Source organism: Vitis vinifera, chromosome 6, assembly GCF_030704535.1.
Source record: "Vitis vinifera cultivar Pinot Noir 40024 chromosome 6, ASM3070453v1".
In the NCBI taxonomy this organism is placed as follows: domain Eukaryota; kingdom Viridiplantae; phylum Streptophyta; class Magnoliopsida; order Vitales; family Vitaceae; genus Vitis; species Vitis vinifera.
The window spans coordinates 5,970,063-5,983,278 of NC_081810.1; the positions used below are offsets into that span (position 1 = coordinate 5,970,063).

The following is a 13,216-nucleotide window of genomic DNA, read 5'->3' on the forward strand; positions in this document are numbered from 1 at the left end:
AATGATAGCACCATGAGTAATTTTTGGTAGCTAAGCCTATGTATTCTGGCAAATATGAGGAAGTTGAACCCCAACAGTGTGTGGTTTCCATATCACATTGCATTGTATTAACTTCTTCCTTCTTGACGTCTGAGTTCATCATCTCCCTAGTGCTGTGGTTCGTGGGTTGGTTTTTGGGGTGTTTGAGAATCAAAAACCGAATCCACCTAACATCATACTGTTATTCGAAGATCAAATGTCAAATTCCAGAAGGCTTGAAAAGATGGTGCCCTGAAGAGTGCAGAATCCACACCATTAGATTGATAGTAGCATACAATTTTCTTCACAGTTATGGGAATGACAGTAACTAATTGAAAAAGAAAAGAGAAAAGAACTGGAAAGAAAAACAAATCCCATCCCTCTAAAAATGAATAGATAAACGCTGGATAAGAAATTTGACTACCATTACTAGTAGAATTACAAGGTTACAAAATTCAAATACTATTCGGAGCTGCTAGTAGATAGAGAGGACGTCAAACCATTGTGAATGTGAATGGCAAGGGCCTGATTAAGTTTATGCTCTTTTGTTCTGACTCTTTGGTGGTCTCAGAACATTCCAGTCCAGCTTCTCGTGCTTTGATTGCTTGTGAGAACCTCTACTGTTGTTTGGGGATGATTTCCGAGCACCTTGGTCATCCTTGGGTGATTTGCTTGGACGTTGAGACTCAGACACTTCTTCAGGCTGTTTCCGTTTAAGGTCTCCATTTGAATCACAGTTGGGTTTATCCACATTCATGCTCTCTTCTCCATCTAATGAAGACCTGTTTTCTCTTTAACAATGTAAATGGAAAATAATTAGAAGTTGTATCGGTACATTTCCATAATGAGACTGACCTTTTTTTAAGGAGAAGAGACTCATACACATAGGAAACACTGAAACTAGCTCCAAACTTGGTTAAGTGAATTGCTGCAATCCCCTGACTCCATGGGACTACATAAACAATACATGAGCTTCCAGCCAATTGAAGTCATAGGGAAACTCAGGAGTTGGTTTCCACCATATTTTTGACATGAAATAACTAAACAATCCCAAATCAACTCAAGGAAATCTTAACTTACAATCTGCACTCAGGTAACAATTTTATGACGCACATTTTCTGTAGATTACAGCTGAAGCAGGTGACAGAAAGTTTTAGAATCTATGTTCACAGGATTGACAATATTACCATAACTGGTGACAGAAGGTTGCAGCAATTTTCTCAAACCAATTTGAAGCAGTATTTTTTTTTTTTTTAATCCCAATTTCCAAAGGTTGCAGATAGATGTCAAGAATTAGTTCAAGAGCAGTATGAACAATCCTGCAAAGATCATATATGGAACTGATAGAATAAAAAAGTTCAAGAGAATTTAAAGGATCAAACAACCCACCTACAATTTTTTTCACTTTGATTGTTAGAACAGGTGGCAGAGACTGCTGGCTGACAAGGGTTGGCTGCATCATTCAGTTTCTACCAAGACAAGGCTTTGAGATAAGGAGAACAAAAGCCACAATAGATGCACAGGAGGTGAATAGTCTTTGAAAACTTTTCAGGTCACATGACCTTATACTCACATCAATGGCAGGATTGAAATTTTGAAATGACATGCGCCCTTTTGTTGCTCCTGGATGGGGATCTCCTTCCACTATAACCACACTGCACATATGTGAAAGCAATAGTTATCCAAATGAAACTAGTTAAACATTTGAAACCATCTGGGGGAAATGGCAGTAAATAAGTAGCTCCAAAAAGGTAGTAGAAGCTATTCCATAATACACAATTCTACTAGCATATTTATGGGGAGTATTAATCTTGCAGTGTATTTGCAAGATACCTCACTCAAATAAGGTTGTTTATATGACAGTTTACACCTACTTTTTGCAGGACATGGGAGATCAGGAAGTGCATTTCTAGAAGTTGAAAGCATTTAAGACAGCTGTTAAGGATGTTCAAATAGATTACAGGTGGCTATTGCACATTGTATAACATGCCACAGCATGATTGCTCTTCTTTGATTCATGTCAAACAAAGAAAAGGATGCTAACATCTGTTCTCATATCCACAACTTGTCAAGAACAGACCCCATTAAAAAGATTTGCATCTTTCTACAACTACCACACAGATGAATTATATCTGTATTAACACACCAAATTTTCATCGAACCCTTCAATACCTGCACAACCCTTTCAATTTACAAAATCTCTTAGCAGCAATGTCCTTATTTTCAACTATTCAAAAATAAGTGTAATGCAAAAGGTCATAGTATGGTACAGTTTCTTTACTTTTCATTTTTTTCACTTTTTCCCAAAAGGCTTATAATTGTGAAAAATGAAACCTGTCCTACTCTAGTTTGAGGCCCAAATTTTCTTGATTGAGGTATTAGCATGAATCATAACAGTCTTGGGTTGTAACACTAGAAGCCTATGATTTGAAGCAGAAGGATTTCACCAAGAGATCTAAGGTTAAGGACATGAACTGTAAAATCAATTTTGGGATATGAATGAAAATGGCAGCAGGGAACATTTGGGCCACAAAGTCCTAAACTGAACACAGTCACAAGAATCCCATAACCTTCATATTAGGGTGGCGAAGGTCAGATTACCTGATTTAACTGCATTGGATTTCTAAATATGCATGAATGCTCATGGTTAGGATATAATTTCTATCATACAGTGGCCAAAGTGGTACCTGACAGACATAAACATTGGAACATTGTACTATGAATGTTGTATGTTGAGCAATAAATCAATAACCGCCAGGATTTTGTAAGTAGTACCATGAAGTGTCAAATTTTTAGATGTTATATTAAGCAAAGTTTTCAAGAACAGGCACAGCTTTTTATCTAGTAAAGAATTTTGTCGAGAAGTGCTTCCAAGATAGAGAAAAAGAAACTTAAAAAATAAAAATTCCCAGGTAGCAGTATAAATGAGAAGCACAGATGGCTGGATCTCCATCTTAGACCGAATGATTCCCCTGCATTGTATGATCATCTAATCTCCCCAATAAGTGGTTCCTGTGACAGACTCTACATCTGGCTACCCTAAATGCATGCTATAACCTTTTGGTGATATCACAACATTGATATTGATATTGAAACATTGCTATAACCATTTGGCTTCCCTAACTTGCACTAGGAATATTGCATGTTGAACAATGAACTAAGCAGCAACCATGATCTGGTAACAGTCCTATGTAGGAAGTGTTAAGTTTTTAGAATGTTATATCAAGCAAAGTTTTCAAAAAGTGGAAGAACATTTCATCTTGTAAAGAATGTTGTCAAGGAGTGCTTCCAAGGGGAAGAAAGAGATGGCAAAAATAAACATCCCCAAGTATCAGTATATATGAGTAGCATAGATAAATAGATCTTCATATCATGTTGAATGATTCCCCACATTGTATGATCATCTGGTCTCTCCAAATAAGTGCTCGCTGTGAAGGACTCCTAAGTTTGGCACCCCTGAATTTCCTGCTATAACCTTTTGGTGATATCTACACATAGTTGGTTCAGACAATCCAGTAGAGCTTTTAGACAGATGAATCCATAAAAGGGCTAAAGCAATTGGAATCCTTCTGAAACTAGTACATTAAGAAGCATATGAGAGTAAAAGAACCAGACACACCAACCTATTGGCTCCAAACAACCATTAAATGTCCTTATCAGATTAAAGCCTGTTATTTAGTCATGAATGTTTAACTATTTGTAACCTTCGCACCTTTAATTAATGATAATGTATCAATAGACAAGTCAATCACCAGTAATCCAAAAATGAAAAGCCATCATAAAGTGGCTGACTTCTGAGAGAATGATTGCCACAAAAAAGAAAAGCAGAGAGAAAAACAGAAAAATGTGAAACCTTCATTTTCAAAATAAGAAAATCAGCATTTTAAGGGCATTCCCCTTAATGTGTTGCAACTAGATTGGCTAGCAGTGTGTAGCTCCAATGGGGTGGTCTAGCAAAGAGAGTTTGCTTTTTGTAATTACCATTTAGCTTATTGTTTTTGTATTCTTGTTGTTTAGTTTTCTTTTCTGGGAGGATTCCTCATCCTTCTTTTGTACTTCTTAATTCTATCAATATATTTCTTTGTTGTTTCCTATAAAAAAAAAAAATGGAAAATCAGTAGATAACCTAGAAACAAAAAGAAAAAGCCTAGTTTTATGCAGAGCAAGGTGCACAAACTAAAATCAGTGAAAACCAAATCATTTCTAGTTACCATGCAAACTAAGCAATTTCTAATCATCAACATTAGACAAGGATGGCCATGGATCCACTTTGAAATGGAGTCACCAGCCAACCTGCTCAGCCACAGCTTGACTTGGCTGACTTGGCTGACGTAGTTTGGGTAGCAACCTTCAAATAAAGTGTTCTCTTTCTGTCACAATTAGTATCATTGCCTTCGTAGTTGAAACTCAATGAAAGTGAATTTTTAGTCCATGCATTAACCATGTGATGGTTATGGAGAATTACAAATAATCAAATGAAATGACCAGTCTACCAATATCCACAGCCACCGCATAGGTAATTGAAGGTTGTTTGAACCAAATGAGCTCAGAGTAGCGTGGCATTCTTCCATACATGCTTTTGATGAGATCATTACCTTTTTTTTGTCAAGCAGAGACATTACTACTCTGAAACCCATTTTATACACAATTGACCGTCAATCTCCAGAGAACCAAATTCATTGCCTAGTCCAATTATGCATGGGTACAACTTGAAGTTGACAGCTTATAGTCAGAATGCACAATAACAATTGCTCCAGTAAGATCATCAACTGTAAACTGGCACCCTACTTTGCAGTTGTTAGTTCTAAAAATCCTTCATTCCAAGATAAATAGATAATCTGCTTGCCTCTCCCCTTTTCAATAGTGCAGGTCAATTAGACTCGAATAAACAGAATGCACGTATGAAATAATGCAGCCAATATCAGAAATAATAACTTCATAATAATTAACAACTAAAAATCAACCAGGAATACAAGAATCATGGTAATGCCCAAATCCATCATATTCCATTTAGATGTGGAGAAAACGGAGGATGAGAAAATAAAAGGAAATTTGAAACCAGTTTATGTTATCTGGTTATCACAAAGGAAGCCCTTTGAAGTTACAGGGCTGAATCCAGGTGTTACTAAAGTGTAAAGCTTCAAATTTCTTCTCCACTCTCTCAGCAACCAACCAGAGATTGATGAGAAATTTCAATATAACCAATAGAAGAAGAAGATATGTACCATTTTCTTTTAACGGTATTGGGTGAAAAGAAGTTGTCCTCAGGTTTAACCTCTTCTTCCTTCTTCGACTTCTCCTCTTTCTGATTTGCCCTTTGCATGAACTGTAATAAACAAAAGAGGTACATATCCAAAATCACTTCTTGGATTGACAAGGCCAAATTAGGCGTCTCATAAAAAAGAAAAGAAAAGGAAGACCACTGGCTGATTTTAAGCAACACTCGGTTTAAATCTCACGTTAAAATCAAGAAATTGAGAGCACTCAGATGAATCTAAGCAAGACCCAGTTCAAACTTCAATTGAGAATGTCAAAACAATCTCAAATAAGTTGAATTTTCATAAACATAAAGAAAAATTACCAAGAAACAAAGGATACCCAAAAAGATTAAAGAGAAACCCAGTTCAGGAGTCGACGAAAAATACACATAGAAAATTACTCCAAGAATTATTAGTGGTCTGCCATTGTTTTACCTTCAAGTTCCTCAAAGTACTCGAAAGCTCCCGCTTTGACATTTTAGCTTCCGTGGAGCAGTGCCTCCCTTCTATCACAACTCACAATAGAGCTCGAAGCAACAATCTTTCCCTCTCGACCTCTCCCTCTACGCCTCTGCACCTCTCCTTCTCTCTCTGTTTTACTAGAGAAGGCGGGCAGTTTTCCGAGGGTCCTTGTTGCTAGGGTTACACTTCAGGCGGATCGGGCTAATACTCGATCCGATTTCTCTCAGGCCCATGATACTCGATTCGGAGTTTGGTTTATTCCTAAAATTACTTTATATATATATATATATATATATAAATTAGTAAAAACACTATTAAAATATTATTTAATTTACATTCAAATACTAAACCATTGTCTTTAAAAATATTTTTAATTAATTAAACCCTCTTTCAAACATATTCTTGAACAAAGGAATAAAATTCGTAAATTAATTTCAAGTTTATGCTTTTAAATATTTAAATTATATGGCCAGACACGTGGGATGATGATCCAAGTTGGCTGCCAAACCTTCTCCAAGGTGGAGTTCCTCATTCATGCAAAGAGGTTTAAGATTTGTTTCATGAAAGATTGATTTTTATTTTAAGAAATAAAAAAAGGCAAAAAAAAAAAAAAAAGACAGAAACTTTAAGAAAAGAAACGGAACATGTTGATAATCATGACATCCAATCTCAAACCAATAAAATCACTTCAAATTCCGCGTTTTAATCTCATTCATACTAGTACCAAGACACTCAACTCCCTTCTCCGTTATAAAGGGTCACAGCCAGCCCTTTTCCAAGTTTCATCAATCTTTGATCAAAACCTTAAAAACTCTCTTCTTTTGGGCATGTGCTACGTTGGTTTTTCTTTCTTGTTCTTTTCTTTTCTTTGGGGCTCCATTGTATATTATGATGGGTCTTTGTTATGAATTATTACCTTAACCCTTTTGTTTTATAACAGGAGTTTTGCTTTTGGTTCTAACTTCTGATGTTGATGAGAATTGGGTTTAATTTTCATATGAATCCGCTCACTTATTTCTGTTTACTTGATTTTGGTTTTTGGGTGCAGATTGTTAGCGATCTTCTAGTGGAGGAAATCTCTCAGATTTTCTTGACCCGGCTACCAGTAATCATGGTATGTTACCCCTGGCTTTGTTTGTTCTTCTTCTGTATGTCGAATTGTTAATGGAGAAGAAATTTAGTAATGGAAAAAAGGCAGTAGGGTTTAGTTCTTTGCATGTTTGTGATGTGGGAGGGTTTACGCTCTGGGTTTCTATTTGTATAAATGCTGGAATTTCAGCCCGAACTGGACTTGTATTCACTCACATTATTGCTTGGTTTGGTGGTTGTAGTCTTACGGATACTTCTATGATGATGATCTTCCAATCTTCAAGCAGATATATCATTGCTTACCTGCCTCCTCTTTGAATAAGGTTTGAGAACTCTTTCTGGTTAATTGAATTTACTTCACCAAACAAGGGAATTTCAATGATTGAACTGTTTTTTGTTCATTACTTATTGCGGTAATTGATGTTTGTAATCAGTTTCTAATGTAATACTTCGACTTCGATACAGCATTAATACCGATTTTTTTTTATTTTTTTTGTGCGGAATTCTTGCAGCCACAGCTCGAAATGGGTGATAAAAGTATGTTTATATTCTTGAATAAATCCCTGGATCATTTCTTGTATGTTTATCTTCGACGTTACTCATTTTAGTTGTGATTTCTTGTTGCTTCCAGTTATAATGCCTGCCTCGGCGCTTGACCTCCTCAGTTAGTAGATCCTTTCTTCCTGCTCTGCCAATGCATTAGCATGAAATTATTGATATAATTATCCCCCTGCAGCAAATTTAGAAATTAGTTTCCCAATGTTATTCAAACTCAAAAATCCTGCCTCTGGACGAGTTACTCATTGTGGGGTGCTAGAATTCACTGCAAAGGAGGGCACAATGCACTTACCATCCTGGGTATGCGTGTTCTTTTCTCCCCCTTTTCTCTTTGTGGAATGTTATGATTTTAGTTCTATTGTGATGATCTTTTTTTTTTTTTCTTTTTTTCCTTTTTTATCTCAAACTTTAGATGATGGAAAACTTGCTCTTAGAAGAGGGAGACATTGTGAAAGTAAAGAATGTGAGCCTACCAGCTGGAACATACATGCAGCTGCAGCCCCATACTAAGAACTTCTTAGACATCACCAACCCAAGAGCCATGTGAGTCAACTGTTTTGGAGTTTCTTTCGCCATTGTCAGAGCAGCTTGATGTTTTTCTTTTTATGTTTCTTTTACTTCTTCATGTTACTTGCTGGTTGGAGACTAAATTGAGGAGCTTCTCTTGTTTAACTACTGGTGACACCATAGTGATTGATTATAGCAATAAGAAGTTTTACATTGATATAGTAGACACCAAACCCTCTGCTGCGGTATGTATTATTGACACAGACTGTGAGGTGGACTTTGCTCCTCCTCTTGATTATGAAGAAGCCGACGAACCAAAACCATCTAACCTCTCTAGCAAGACAGAATCTAGAGAGTCAAGTGAGACACAGTCAGAAGGTTTTTCTCCTCTTTTTTTTTCCTTGGTTTCTTTGAGGGATTTGAAGATTTCTACTGACATGATTGCAAATCTACAATGTTTCAATTGATACAGAGCTTGCCACAAAACTAATTAAATTCAAGCCATTCACTGGTTCAGCAAGACGGTTGGATGGGAAGCCTATATCAGAATCAGTGGCAGTAGTTTCTTCCTCTCCCATGCCCCAGCAACCAGAAGACACTGATGGAACCAATGGTCCCACGTCATCCAGCTCTACTACATTTCAGCGGTCTAGAAAGGTTGTGTTTGGCTCAAAGGAAACATCAGAAGTATGCCTCTTTTCCTGATCGTGTGGCGCAAGAGCCCTATAACTGGTAATATATTACCTTATAATTAGGAACTAACAATTTATGCATTGGCTTTGGTGATGTAGGCTGCCCCAGTGGCCAGTCAAAAGCACCCTCAGGAAGTGGAAAAACCAAAGTTCCAAGCATTCACTGGGAAGAAGTATACACTGCAAGACTGATCATGAAGGTTATACTTTTTTTCAATTGGCTAAGGGAGAACATAATCCAATATTCTCTACCTCTATTCATTCTTTTTGTTCACCATATGTTACCATTTACCCAAAATTTGAAATTAGCATGAGCAGGAGGCAGGGCTTGATACCCACATTGAGCATACTGCATCATGCAGTAAACTAAATGCAAGTTCCACGGATAGGACTTACGTATCATGTCTTCTTGTGCCCTCTGAGCTTTCAACATTCCTAAGCTCGTTTTAATGGAGTTTTTCATTTTTCTTTTTCACACTTGAATTATTAGCAATTTCTTCTCATACAAAATCAACTTATTATTACTGATTTGTTTGTTCAAAGATAGCACAGATTGCCCCTAGTTTTGTGTAAATCTGCAAAGAGCTCTGCTTGAATGCAGTATGATATTCTTCTTAACTTCACACTAGTTTGTTCTCAAGAGTGGAACATGATAAATTTCAAACAGAGTGATATGTTCCCCTTGGTTTAGTTTTAGAGCCAGGTGGTAATGGTAGGCCGGGGCCCAAAATAGATCTTTGTTCCAGTCGCAGTTAAGCCCAGGTGGTAACGAACCCAGCCTATTCAAGATAAAATTTAGACCAACAGAAACATGGGCCTTCAGGGCCCACAAAATAGAACAGACAGCTGTGAGTAGTTAGACCTTCAATAGAAATTTAATGATCCTATCAACCGTCCCTTGGATTGTAACTTTCTCTCCGTGACCGTTTTCATGGATTTCCTGTGTCCACGTTATGCTTCACAGGACTTCCTGTGAGTTTCATATTTGCAAGTAAATAGCAGAGGTGACAGCTAGATGAACAAAATTCAAGAAAGAGCCTTTGATTTCATTGATAATTGTAATGGAGAAACAACATAGCCACCACACAAATAATACAGTGACGTGGGTGACATACATACCAAATATTTCATTGTTCATCACAAACACTTATAAACTAGGCTCTAACAGGTGTCTCAATTGCAATCTCTCCAGCATGCATGACATTTTCTGACTTTTCATTGGCTTCCCAGAGCTCTGGTAATGCTTCCCTGATGTTGTGGATGCTCTCCAGTGCATAATCCGCACCTTTTGTTTTGTGGGAAGAGCCAACCTACATCCATTTTTTTTGTAAAAAATTAGTGAGGATAACATTCTCATACCATCTATGAAAAATGTCATGGAACTATTTCAGTCTTCATCAACAACTTACCAGCACAGTGTGGAGGCCGACACTTTTCCCACCTTGCAGGTTGCGAAAGCTGTCGTCAAAGAACAACTGGAAAACCAAGAATTTAAGTTGTTAAAAGAAATGGATCGTCGAGGAAAAGCATAGAAATAAAATAAATGGAAATGGTATTCTGCATGAGGCTACGTATAATAGTTAGAAAGGTCCAACAGGCATAACATGAAAGCAATAAGCCCATAATGGTTATCTTACTGTTTTTCGAGGATCGATTTTGGCTATCTTGGAAGCTTCTTCAAATGCATCTGTAAATGGTTTGCAAACAATTGGGGTCCTTGGAAGTACTGAACCAACACTAAGAAGATGATTAATGTCACAGATTCCAGCAGAGCCAGTTCCGGAGCCTCCAAGCTCAGAGCCATGCTCAGCCTCAGAAACGCTGCTTTTGTTGATGGGATTCAGAGTCTCAAAGCATATAACCCCTTCAAAGCAGTCCTCCAAACCAAGCCTATTAAGCACTCTAGCTGCATGACCCTTATCCGCATTTGTGAAAACCTATTTCACAAGCACCAAACCAAGGTCACCACAAGAAAAAAGGGCTAAAAACATTTATATCATATAGTCTATGTATTGGAAATAGAAGCAACTTACCACTTTTCGAATAGGCAAGCTAAGTAGAAGACTTCTCAGAACAGGGTCGGGTTTTAGCAACTCGTAGGGTAATCTCCCGTGAACAAAACTGCAAAACAGGGAAGTGTCGTAATTTTTACATAAAAATGCAAAAGGACAGAAAGGGGGGGCCGGGGGCGGCGCAGGGGGTGTTGGTGTTGTGAATTAGTACCTATGGAAGTCATCATAGTCAAAATTATAGCCGATTGCCTGGAAAACAGAAACCATGATAATTTAACATGCTCTCATTAGTAATTTAAAAAGATATCAAACAGAAGGACAGATGCTTGTAGAGTAAAGCATACCCTGAGACCAGCCATTGTCGTCCCATAATGCTTGTAGAGTAAAGCACACATTTCAGGAACTTTATCTTCCTCAATGCCAAGCTTTTGAAGCATATACTCTAGATAAGGGTATTGATAGAAGGTTTATGATCAGTAAGAGAAATTAACAATTTCCATGAAAATCAGGAATCAAGAAATCATGTTCGCCTTACCTTGAATATTTTTTGTGATTTGTGCTGACAACCCAGAGCTCAGGGGATAAAGGGTATCATCTATATCTGAAATTTAAATACAATTAGTTCTAATAATCGTCTCCAAAAAACACTCCAACTAATATAGGGAGTTCTTAAGATCCAATTAAAAAATGTTCTAAATAATGTAGTCAGTTCTTAAAGGAAAAAAGAATTTCATCATAAAAACTTACCAAATAGAAGACAGTCATATTTTGATGTCTGATCATACTGGTAGCAGTCTTCATGATCCATTTCAACTTTTGAGGTTTCTGAATAAAAAATTTGGGCAGAGCATTAACATAAGCATATCAATAACAAGCTCAAATCTTATATAGCCCAAATCCTTGTATCATGCAGAAATGGATTAGAAATATTAGAAAGAATTATTAAACATAAACTTGGCATCTTCAAGTTGATGAGAAATGCATTACATCAATGATTGTTCTGGAACATGTAAGTCTAGAGATAGAAGGAAACTTTTCGCCAAAGGTGTGATTTAGTGAACTTGAAGTAGCAATGCAAAAAAGAAATAAAACTTTCAAAATCTCATTTTGATTCTTCAATTTCACTCAACCAAACACCATGCTCCCAAAGGAAGTTGAAACTCCTTACACCTCAATAACGAAGGACCCAATACAAAATCTGAAGAGATTCAGATTTCAACGCCATGCTCACAAATAATCATTCCCTATTTAATCAATATACACTTTTAATTTCAACATTAAAAATCAGATCACATAAATCTAATCCCAAAATCTCAAACACCCAAAGCATCATATTACTTAAAAAGGAAAAAAAAATCTCATTCTAAGAAATCTCACAGAATTCAAGCAATGTTACTGAAAATAGGCACTTCAGCCCTCTGTTTGGCTGCTATGAAAATAAAAAAAACACCGACACAAACGCACATTTCTAACTTTGGGATTCTTTTGTTTCTGCTTTCAACTAAAAAGCCCTAATAGTCATATTCGTCCTTACCAAGCCCTGTGTTCACTCCCCGTGCCCTAAACAATGAAAAATCCAAGACCGAAAATTTTGATCTCTTCCATTTCCATCATTTCTCATCGGAAAAAACATCTAGCTTCATAAAAAAAATCCGGAAACAGTAGCATTTTTCTAAATCCAGTGACACTTCAAAACGCCATTCCTTCCCCTCTCTCACATTTTCTCAGAAACCAAACAGAAACAAGAAACGAGAACATTACCTAACAGCACCAAGCCCAAAATCGCCGAGAAAGAGAGAAATCAAAATCAAACTCAAACTCAAAGCGTAAAGAAACAGAGAGATGTGTTGAAATGGGAGCAGGGTGAGGGGGTTTAAATAGGTAAAGCCGTTCGAAGGCGTGGTCCGTGGATGGCAAGCCAAGGAAAAGTCACCCGAGACGCCCCTTACTTTTCCTTTCCGCTGAAAACCCGACCTTCTTTTCTCATGGCCCCCTCATATCGCGACACGCCACCCGCATGTACTTTGATACTTTGATTTTGCCGCGTCCCTCAAGTCTGGCTTCAATTCCACAATTCTCGACACGTGTCCATGTCAACAGAATCTCTTAAATTTTTACAGTAATTAAACTTCATAATCACGTGATTAGTATTAATACCTTAAAAACAAACCAAAATTCGTAACATGTGACCTATATTTTAAAGCGTTACGCGGAGTTGGTACATAAATTGTTCTAGAAAATGGGATTGACCTCAACCCGAATATTAAAATCCGAAGATGCTGTCAAAGTTTAAGCCCTTGACTTCAAATTTTCTTCGTCTATTCCACATCTGATTCTCTCATGATGTGCCTGAAAACCCATCTTTAAAATTATTTTCACATTTTAGAATATGTGATGCAGATAAGATATTGGGAATTTTCGATTAGATCTCGGTTGTTTAATTTAAGGAAAAAAAAAAAAAAAATGAAACGTGACGGTGTACGGGGTACAATAATTGGGGGCATTGAAAGAGACGGGCATTATTATTAGATAGAAAGCAGATGAGCAGTTGGTTCATAATTATTAAACACACAGATGGCAAAGGCATGGACACAATATATATATATTTTTTTTCGTCATC

The 13,216-nt window shown here is 37.0% G+C and overlaps 3 protein-coding genes across 4 annotated transcripts; 1 reads left to right on the top strand and 2 right to left on the bottom strand.

The window, feature by feature from the left end:
* Window positions 1–266: 266 nt before the first annotated feature.
* Window positions 267–6,061, bottom strand: LOC100267367 (uncharacterized). 2 transcript variants are annotated; one of them, XM_002283292.5, is made up of 5 exons: window positions 5,712–6,061; window positions 5,244–5,344; window positions 1,592–1,673; window positions 1,408–1,487; window positions 267–800 (listed from the first exon to the last, which is right to left on the bottom strand). In XM_002283292.5, the coding sequence occupies exons 1-5, from the start codon at window positions 5,751–5,753 to the stop codon at window positions 554–556; spliced, it is 552 nt and encodes a 183-aa protein (XP_002283328.2). In that variant the 5' UTR covers window positions 5,754–6,061; the 3' UTR covers window positions 267–553. The 2 variants fall into 2 exon arrangements, with proteins under 2 accessions (XP_002283328.2, XP_010651005.1); XM_010652703.3 differs by having other exon boundaries at window positions 267–809.
* A 1,690-nt stretch (window positions 6,062–7,751) lies between these two features.
* On the top strand, window positions 7,752–9,059 carry LOC100250217 (uncharacterized). Its single transcript, XM_059737468.1, has 3 exons — window positions 7,752–8,270; window positions 8,365–8,579; window positions 8,684–9,059. Exons 1-3 carry the CDS (start codon window positions 7,991–7,993, stop codon window positions 8,774–8,776), a joined length of 588 nt encoding a protein of 195 aa, XP_059593451.1. The 5' UTR covers window positions 7,752–7,990; the 3' UTR covers window positions 8,777–9,059.
* A 550-nt stretch (window positions 9,060–9,609) lies between these two features.
* LOC100245055 (uncharacterized protein C24B11.05) lies at window positions 9,610–12,617 on the bottom strand. Its single transcript, XM_002283261.5, has 9 exons — window positions 12,358–12,617; window positions 11,344–11,421; window positions 11,132–11,197; window positions 10,941–11,038; window positions 10,808–10,845; window positions 10,618–10,705; window positions 10,222–10,521; window positions 9,994–10,059; window positions 9,610–9,894 (listed from the first exon to the last, which is right to left on the bottom strand). The coding sequence occupies exons 2-9, from the start codon at window positions 11,402–11,404 to the stop codon at window positions 9,739–9,741; spliced, it is 873 nt and encodes a 290-aa protein (XP_002283297.1). The 5' UTR covers window positions 11,405–11,421; window positions 12,358–12,617; the 3' UTR covers window positions 9,610–9,738.
* Window positions 12,618–13,216: the final 599 nt, after the last annotated feature.

Excerpts from the sequence above, each read along its gene's own strand:
- LOC100250217 (XM_059737468.1), top strand. The coding sequence starts at position 7,991 with ATGTTTCTTTTACTTCTTCATGTTACTTGCTGGTTGGAGACTAAATTG. Across the intron at positions 8,271-8,364 it reads AAGTGAGACACAGTCAGAAG|AGCTTGCCACAAAACTAATT; the intron begins GTTTTTCTCCTC and ends CAATTGATACAG. Across the intron at positions 8,580-8,683 it reads GCTCAAAGGAAACATCAGAA|GCTGCCCCAGTGGCCAGTCA; the intron begins GTATGCCTCTTT and ends TTGGTGATGTAG.
- LOC100267367 (XM_010652703.3), bottom strand. The coding sequence starts at position 5,753 with ATGTCAAAGCGGGAGCTTTCGAGTACTTTGAGGAACTTGAAG. Across the intron at positions 5,345-5,711 it reads GTACTTTGAGGAACTTGAAG|TTCATGCAAAGGGCAAATCA; the intron begins GTAAAACAATGG and ends TGTTTATTACAG. Across the intron at positions 1,488-1,591 it reads ATTTCAATCCTGCCATTGAT|AAACTGAATGATGCAGCCAA; the intron begins GTGAGTATAAGG and ends TTGTCTTGGTAG.
- LOC100245055 (XM_002283261.5), bottom strand. The coding sequence starts at position 11,404 with ATGGATCATGAAGACTGCTACCAGTATGATCAGACATCAAAATATGAC. Across the intron at positions 11,198-11,343 it reads ATATGACTGTCTTCTATTTG|ATATAGATGATACCCTTTAT; the intron begins GTAAGTTTTTAT and ends TTTAAATTTCAG. Across the intron at positions 10,060-10,221 it reads AAATCGATCCTCGAAAAACA|TTGTTCTTTGACGACAGCTT; the intron begins GTAAGATAACCA and ends TTGGTTTTCCAG.